This window comes from Archocentrus centrarchus, unplaced genomic scaffold (genome assembly GCF_007364275.1).
Source record: "Archocentrus centrarchus isolate MPI-CPG fArcCen1 unplaced genomic scaffold, fArcCen1 scaffold_120_ctg1, whole genome shotgun sequence".
NCBI lineage: Eukaryota > Metazoa > Chordata > Actinopteri > Cichliformes > Cichlidae > Archocentrus > Archocentrus centrarchus.
The window spans coordinates 4,034-12,818 of record NW_022060166.1 but is presented as its reverse complement, the minus strand read 5'-3'; the positions used below and the strand labels follow the sequence as shown (position 1 = coordinate 12,818).

The 8,785-nt window shown below is 39.0% G+C and overlaps 1 protein-coding gene across 2 annotated transcripts; it reads right to left on the bottom strand.

The window, feature by feature from the left end:
- Window positions 1-3,085: 3,085 nt before the first annotated feature.
- Window positions 3,086-8,536, bottom strand: LOC115775406 (complement factor H-related protein 1-like). Of its 2 annotated transcripts, XM_030722944.1 has the most exons (10): window positions 8,502-8,536; window positions 8,035-8,137; window positions 7,760-7,939; window positions 7,166-7,345; window positions 4,512-4,562; window positions 4,081-4,087; window positions 3,929-3,996; window positions 3,678-3,839; window positions 3,460-3,488; window positions 3,086-3,283 (listed from the first exon to the last, which is right to left on the bottom strand). In XM_030722944.1, exons 1-10 carry the CDS (start codon window positions 8,529-8,531, stop codon window positions 3,251-3,253), a joined length of 843 nt encoding a protein of 280 aa, XP_030578804.1. In that variant the 5' UTR covers window positions 8,532-8,536; the 3' UTR covers window positions 3,086-3,250. The 2 variants fall into 2 exon arrangements, with proteins under 2 accessions (XP_030578804.1, XP_030578803.1); XM_030722943.1 differs by having other exon boundaries at window positions 3,929-4,087.
- Window positions 8,537-8,785: the final 249 nt, after the last annotated feature.

The window sequence follows — 8,785 nt, the reverse complement described above, 5'->3', positions numbered from 1 at the left end:
CACTGACTTGACATTCAGAGATGAGGTGTGTACAATTTTCTATATGGCTACAAATTTCTGACAGTTTTAATATTTTAATATTTTGTTGAATTGAATTTACTTGGATTTAAATCACTGCATGATGCAGAAGTTTCTACAGAAGTGGATGCATGTGTTTAAATGGGCCGATGTGCGTTCACATGGCACAAGGTAACCAAAATATTTATCAGCCTCTTAAAGGTGATCACACCCAGCAAACTGTATTTAAAAGCCTCCTGCATATGGTAAATAAATAAACAGGTAAATAAAAGGGTCTATAAGATCTACTGTAATGATAGAAGTGAGCTCATTGTATGAGGTCCAGCTTCGGCTTCACGTGTGACAATTAGGTTGCACTGTGGGAAATGTAGCATAAACACAGGTGTCCATAAATGTTTCTCAATGAGAGAGAGAGAGCTGAGGGAGTTTGTTGCTCTATAAAAAAGCCCCCCGCAAAGCTAGGACATCTTACTATTCATCATTAATTGAAGAAAATAAGAACAACCCCAGGTTTCTTTTCAGCACTGTAGCCAGGCTGACAAAGAGTCAGAGCTCTGTAGAGCCGAGTATTCCTTTCACGTTAACTAGTAGTGACTTCATGGATTTCTTTACAAATAAAATTTTAGACATTAGAAAAAAAATTATTCATAACCATCTCAAAGATTATTCTTCATGTTCGGCTGCTTTCAGCACTGCTGGTATTTGTTTAGACTCTTTTGCTCCAGTTGATCTTTCAGAGTTAACTTCAATAGTTACTTCGTCCAAACCAGCAACATGTTTATTAGATCCCATTCCTACTAGACTGTTCAAAGAAGTCTTTCCAATTATTGATGCTTCAATCTTAAAAATGATCAATCAGTCTTTATTAGTTGGCTATGTACCACAGACCTTCAAGGTGGCTGTAATTAAACCTCTACTTAAAAAGCCATCACTTGACCCAGCTGTCTTAGCTAATTATAGGCCAATCTCCAACCTTCCTTTTCTCTCAAAGATTCTTGAAAGAGTAGTTGTAAAACAGCTAACTGATCATCTGCAGAGGAACGGTTTATTTGAAGAGTTTCAGTCAGGTTTCAGAATTCATCACAGTACAGAAACAGCATTAGTGAAGGTTACAAATGATCTTCTTAGATCTGACAGTGGACTCATCTCTGTACTTGTCCTGTTGGACCTCAGTGCAACAGTGATACTGTTGACCATAACATTTTATTACAGAGATTAGAGCTTGCCATAGGTATTAAAGGTACTGCACTGCAGTGGTTTGAATCATATTTATCTCATAGACTCCAATTTGTTCATGTAAATGGGGAGTCTTCTTCAGACAGTAAGGTTAATTATGGAGTTCCACAGGGTTCTGTGCTAGGACCAATTTTATTTACATTATACATGCTTCGCTTAGGCAGTATTATTAGAAAGCACTGCATCAATTTTCATTGTTATGCAGATGATACTCAGCTTTACCTATCAATGAAGCCAGATGACACACATCAATTAATTAAACTGCAGGAATGTCTTAAAGATATTAAGGCCTGGATGACCTCTAATTTCCTGCTTCTAAATTCAGATAAAACTGAAATTCTTGTTCTCGGCCCCACAAATCTTAGAAACATGGTGTCTAACCAGATACTTACTCTGGATGGCATTACTTTGACCTCCAGTAACACTGTGAGAAATCTTGGAGTCATTTTTGACCAGGATTTGTCCTTCAATGCACATATTAAACAAATATGTAGGACCACTTTTTTGCATTTGCGCAATATTTCTAAAATTAGAAACATCCTTTCTCAGAGTGATGCTGAAAAGCTCATTCATGCATTTATTACTTCTAGGGTGGACTATTGTAATTCATTATTATCAGGCTGTCCTAAAAGCTTCCTGAAAAGCCTTCAGCTGATCCAAAATGCTGCAGCTAGAGTACTGACAGGGACTAGAAAGAGAGAGCAGATTTCTCCCATATTGGCTTCTCTTCATTGGCTCACAGTATCGTATCACCCCAACAGAGCACTTCGCTCTCAGACTGCTGGCTTACTTGTGGTTCCTAGGATACTTAAGAGTAGAATGGGAGGCAGAGCCTTCAGCTTTCAGGCCCCTCTTCTGTGGAACCAGCTTCCAGCTTGGATTCAGGAGACAGACACCCTCTCTATTTTTAAGATTAGGCTTAAAACTTTCCTTTATGATAAAGCTTATAGTTAGGGCTGGATCAGGTGACCCTGAACCATCCCTTAGTTATGCTGCTATAGGCCTAGTCTGCTGGGGGGTTCACATAATGCACTGTTTCTTCTCATTCACCTTATTTACTTTGTTTATACTCCACTCTGCATTTAATCATTAATTGATATTAATCTCTGGCTCTCTTCCACAGCATGTCTTTTCTCTCCCCCAGCCCAACCGGTCGCGGCAGATGACTGCCCCTCCTGAGCCTGCTTCTGCTGGAGGTTTCTTCCTGTTAAAAGGGAGTTTTTCCTTTCCACTGTCGCCAAGTGCTGCTCATAGGGGGTCGTTTTGACTGTTGGGTTTTCTCTGTATTATTGTAGGGTCTTTACCCACAATACAAAGCGCCTTGGGGCGACTGTTTGTTGTGATTTGGCGCTATATAAATAAAATTGAATTGAATTGAATTGAGGATCCTTTTGATTCTATATTAGGGCAGACTCCTCTGTTACAGATGGCTGAGGCTGGTGAGGTCCTGTAAGTTAAGGCATTCTCTGGATAAAGTTTTATGTGCCATTAAAACAGAAGGATGCTCATTCAAATCCAACTGTCTTGAGTTTCTAAAAGCTTGGATGGCTCTACATTTCCTGAACTTTAATGAAAAGCAGAGAGAGGTGATCATGATTATGATTATGAAACTATGATATCTCCCCTGATATTTACAGTTTGGTCCTTAGATTTTAGACAGTGAATGTTTTTGTATTTTTACCTCTGCACATCACCACAGTGAATGATCCAGTAACATTCAATCAATTAAGAGCCCACTGAAATATCTCAAGTTAATATTTTAAATGATATTTTGATGTACATGATAAAAGAACTGTTCTACACAGATTTTAGACAAAATAATGCAAAATGGTCACTAATGATGAAACATTTTATTCAGACATTTATTCAAAGGACACATCATGTTATGAGTCATTAAGAGTTCAAATCATATGTGAACAATGCTGTTCAAAGAACAATCAGCTCCAAAATTGTTGTTCTGCAGTTTCTGGAGGAAGTATTTCAAACACTCATCCTGTCAGGTGGGTTCAGTGAATTGGAAACAGTAGTCCTGATTAAAACACAAACGCCAAAAAAAAAAAGTTCATTATTTTCAAACTGCTGAGTAAAATAAACATTTTCCACAATTTAATGTACCTCTCTGAAAGATTTGCATTAAAAAAAATAGCACAACTTTTTCAATAGAAATGTATTTGTTTGAAAAGCAAATCAAACAATAACACTTACAAAATACATGCGTTCAAAGGTGGAACAACCTAAAAATAATCAGACAGAAACAACATCAGTGAATATTGTAGTAAACAGTTTTGTATTTTTTTCCTTCACTGTTCATCTTGAAACTATCTGTGAATCAGATCCTGGAGAATTAATCTTCATATATATCAGCTGTTACAGGAAAAACAAACTGAGCAAGTTCAAATGTAAAACATCACTTATATACTTACACCTGGCCAAAGTTATTCTTCTATTAGTGCACTGAGCAATGATGAATTTGGACATTGAAATGCACTTAAAAAACTGTGTCTTTCCATCCTCTATATATTCACTTTGACCTGGTTTAACACCATAATGAGCATATTTAGCAGGATCCATCACACAGAACGCTTCTGGAAAAATCAAACAGAAAACAAACAAAGAATAATTTTCAGGAAACATTTTTAATAAAATTTTGGAGTGAAAATTGTCTCGTTTATACCTTCACAGGTGGGCATCTGAGACCAGCTGCCATTTCTGTAACAAGTCACAGTCCTTGGACCAGCTGGTCTGTAAAAACGATTACACCGATATTTCAAATACATTGGACGTTCCTCCACAACTTCAGCATTTTGAATGACTGGGTTTCCACACAACCGTCCTGCAATAAAAAGAAAGAGGTGGGTGAAGCTGTAACAGTATCTCTGTAGACCACAGCACAGTCACAGCAACAACACAAGTGAGTGCAAAAAAATGAACATCGTGCATTCAGATGTTTAGTTTGCCAAAGATTCTCACTTCCTAGAAAATCTACCCCAACCAATGACGATGAGTATTTTTGCAGTGATCAAGAAGGTTCATCCATCCATCCATCCATCCATTCATTCACTCACTTAGGCTGCTAATTTCAATCCAAATGTATCATTTTTGACAACTGAAAATCAAGTCTGAAAATAAGAAAGTAAAGCTGCTCAATTAACCCTGTTTATCTGAAAGGCCCGTTGTCATTCAAAAACCTTTATTATATGAACAAAGTGAATTTGATACATTTGCCATATAAGGACAAAGGGATGTGAATAACTTACTGTTTCTCAGTGCAGGTCTACTGTCATTTGAGGCAGAGGTGTCAGCAGATCCTGCAGGATACAGAGCAGAGAACAGACATATACAGACAACACATCAGTCAGTATCACTTTGCAAATCTTTGATTTTCACTTCTTTCACTTCTTTGAGATAATAATTTTCTCATCATATTTTTGAAAAGGTCAAAAGTTTAAACTGTAAATCAGGTTGTTTCCACTGCCAGCTGTACTTCCGAGCTTCTTCATATGTTGGATGAGTTGATGTGCAAAGTGAAGCCAAATCATCAATGAATGCTCAATATTTACAAGTTTACTAGAGTGTGCAAAAGGGCTACTCTGAAAAATCTAGATATTAAAACATTGAGGTTTTTTACTCTTTGGCTTCCTAAATAACTCCCTTTGTTTTTAACACTTGTTGTCATGGAACGTCTGTGTGGCAGGCAGGAAGGAGGACCCCAACGCAGGATACGCCAGGCAGGGATTAGAATTAAAATGCACTTTATTCACAGGAGCAGAACAAAGGACCGGACTAGACAGGGCTAGTGACAACAAATGCAGGACAGAAATATACTTCACCAGATCTCTGGGAAACAAACACGGAGGTCAAGGTGGAGGAGACAACAGGCACTGAAAACACTGGACTTAAATACACAGGAGGCCTGATGAGGGAAGAGGAAACAGGTGGGAAGACAGGTGATGCGGGGAAATTTGTCTTGTCGGCATTTACTGTATTTAACAGCTGTGCATATGATATGATTAATAACAGAGGCACAGCGCTGATTAGGCGCCCCTGTGCTCCTTCACCTGTCCCCCCCCCCCCCCCCACACACACACACACACACTCACAAAAGGCGCTCCAGCGCGCGCTTTCAAGAATGCGCTCGATTGCATTTTCATTTGAATTGTGTCATCATCTGAGGACAGGTAGCTAAAGATGGAGAGGCAAAAAAGAAAGTGCTCTGGGGCACAAAACAGAAAACGGAAGAGGGAGAAGGAGAAGGATAAAAATGTTGTTGGGATGAAAAAAGCTTTTCAAAGTGATTTACAAACAATCGATAAGTTAGGCCATAGAAGTCTTGTATTTTATAAGCCCATGAATAAGTGAGATCTGCACACATGAACACAGTAAACCTTGAGAGGGTGCATTGTGTGTGTGCGCAGGCGTGGGTTTGGGGGTGTCTGCATACAAATCAGAAAGTAAATAGCTGCACCCCTGAGTGTAAGCATCTTCACAGTGATACTACACTTGTGAACCTGCAGCAAACACCTCCTGGTATCCCTGATTAATGATGATTGCATGGGGATTTTTAGGAGGTGCACTGATACTTTCTGTTAAACAAAGGAAATCATGAATTGAAACAGAAAAAAGTGCTCATTGACTCACCCAGTGCTTCTCAAATAGTGGGGCGTGCCCCTCGCTACAAGTCTAAGCAATCAACACTGATTGCTTAGACTTATTTAGATTGAACTATATGTGCAGTCTCTCCAAATAGCCTACAAACATTTGATGTTTGTATACCGGTCACTGGGTGACTCAAATTAAAATTGCCAGTAAAACATTTTAATAAATAAATACATGCCACACTAATTGCACATTTGTCGATATACCTACATTTTAAAATGATCATTTAACTAATAACACAAAGTAGCCTGATAATAAATAATATGAGATATATTTATTGGTAAAATGTTATTTTTTAAATTAATCTTTTATAGTATATATATTTTTTATATTTCACCATAGCAGTTTTGATCACAATTGCTCTGTATTATTTAAAGACACCTTTCAATTATCTTACACTTTAGGAAAGCTTAATTGAATAAATCTTGGCTTTTTTACCTATGTGAGATTATCTCACGTAGGCATGATGCAAATATTACAGCAGCTACGTGTTGAAGCACGTGTTTATTTCCTTATTTATACCATCTTAATTCATCTGTCCAACTCAAACAGCGACCGTGCTTATCGCCCTTTAAAGCTTGACATTTCCTTTCTCTGTACCTGGATAGTTCCTGCCTGCAACACCAAAGGACTCCGTCTGTCCTGCCCTAACAGCAGCACCTGACGTTTGGCTCTCCTCCTCGGTCCCTGTCATCATGTACGCCTCGTATTCAGTATTGTGGTGTATTTTGAGGTGTTTAACGAGGTTTGTTGAGTTTCCACAACTTCTCAGTGTTTTCCCACAAACAGCTGGCATCTTGGCTATTTGTGGAGCAGAAATAGCTCCACGCGTGACCATTACCACTGTGTCTCTACGCTTGTTTGAGTGAGTGAGTGAGCAGCATGCTGAGCTTGGGCATTACGTCCTTATGCATTACACACTTACCAGGCAGAATAAAAAGTAGTTCTCATCAACCCCGTCTTATTTAGGCAAGATCTCAAAAATTTAGTTACTTTCTAACGTGATCTTGATAAGATACATTATCTCAAATGACTGAAGTATTGAAAGTATCGATACTTGGATTTGAGAATCAATTTTAAAGTGTAAAGGTCTGGTATCGGAAGTATCGATATTTCAGTATCGATTCGCACATCACTACTCACAGCTTAGCACAGGGGGGCTCTACGCTGGGGGGGGGGGGGGGGGGGGGGGGGGCATAACAGAAAATAATTGAGAAGCACTGAACTAACCGGAGTCAATCATTAACAGACTTACTCCCACAGACTGGTACAGGGGACCAGTTTCCATTTCCACAGGTAGTGGTGGTGTTCTGGTTTTTGTGCTCAAATCCTGCTTCACATGTTATCCTTAATGTACTTCCATCCTCATACCAGCCGTTTGAGTTTTCAGGGTACTTTGCTTTGGGAATAGTTGGCGGAAGGCAGGAGCTTTCACCTGAGGAAGAAAAGACCAGAGTCACCATCATAACTTTGACATTTTTAACAGAACAGGATCTTTCTTAAATGTGTTCAGGGCCAGGGTGTAATCTAATAAAAGTACTTCTGTCAGTATTATTAAATCTTTCTAAATATGAGCAGCAACATGCTGCATTAAACGCTGTGAATAGTTGGGAAAAATGTTTCCAATGAAGAGGGGAGGCAAAGATTAGAGGAAAAATCTACTGTAGGAAACCTCACTGTTAATTTTTCCTTGTGGGAGTCCCAGCTTCACCTTCCTGAGATGAGATTCTATTTTATGTTTATTTGCTGAAATAATCAGACTTCATTTGTTGTTCTTTGTCTGATTACATGATTTCAGTTTTTGAGCACATCCAGCATTCCCAGTAGAGATGATTCATGTAACACTGACCTATACATTGTGGTTCGTGAGACCATGTCCCATGTTGACATGTACTGGTTGCCCACCAGCCCTCCACTGCAGGTTTATATCCATTATCACAAGCATATGTGATCGTGGTTCCATCAGAATAAGTCTGTTGTTTGGGGAGAAAGTTACCATGAAGCAGTCTGGGAGCATCACAGCCCTGTGCTGAAACACCGTTAAAATAAAGGTTTTAAGCATATATTAGGCAAATATTTACTAACTAAATGTTTTCTGTTTCTAACAAAAGTGAATTTTCTTACCTTGAAGCACTCCGGGAAACAAAATGAGGACAAATCCAAGAGACCTCAGACACATGTTGCAGGAATGAAACCACGTTCTCAAAGCAGAGTAAAGAGCCTGGTTCTGTTGAACAAGTCAATAATAGTTGGCTTTTTGCCCAGAGAGCTAAGAGGTTAGGACACAGTAAACATTATGCTGGGTAACTCTGGCTCTTGCTAAGCACAGCACACATTTCACAGACACTGAGTGCACATTTTTAAAGGTTTCACAAATGAAGTTGTCTGTGTAGGTTCTCAGTCAACCAGGTCATAGTAGTTTCTGTGCAGTGTTGTTCTGAATTCAACTGATTACCACACCAAAATAACTCCTCAGTGACAATAACACTTATGAAGGTCTTAAGACGAGACCCCACAAGCACCTATAAAATAAAAGTCATCTGTTGCCTATAAGAACTGCAAAAGGAAAACCCACCGACTGCCCCACTTACTACCATCTTATCCTGGAGAAACTGCACCATGCATTTATGGAGTCCCAACAATCCACAAAGAAGGAGTCCCTCTCATACCCATTATCAGCAATATAAACATTTCCAAACACCTCACCACCATTTTATCACCACTTGTAGGCAACACACCCCAACACACTGAACCCTGCACAGATTTTACCAAAAAGGTCCATAATCTTGAACTGAATCCAGATAAATTCATGATGTCTTTTGATGTGAGTTCACTTTTACTTGCATACCCATAACTGAGGCAGTGGAGACCGTCA

What these genes read in the sequence shown, in the direction of transcription:
- LOC115775406 (XM_030722943.1), bottom strand. Translation starts at nt 8,531, where the DNA reads ATGGTGCAGTTTCTCCAGGATAAGATGGTA. An exon ending in TAGACCTGCACTGAGAAACA is followed by an intron (nt 4,088 to 4,511) that starts GTAAGTTATTCA and finishes TTTTTATTGCAG; the next exon opens with GACGGTTGTGTGGAAACCCA. An exon ending in CCTTTGAACGCATGTATTTT is followed by an intron (nt 3,284 to 3,459) that starts GTAAGTGTTATT and finishes TGTTTTAATCAG; the next exon opens with GACTACTGTTTCCAATTCAC.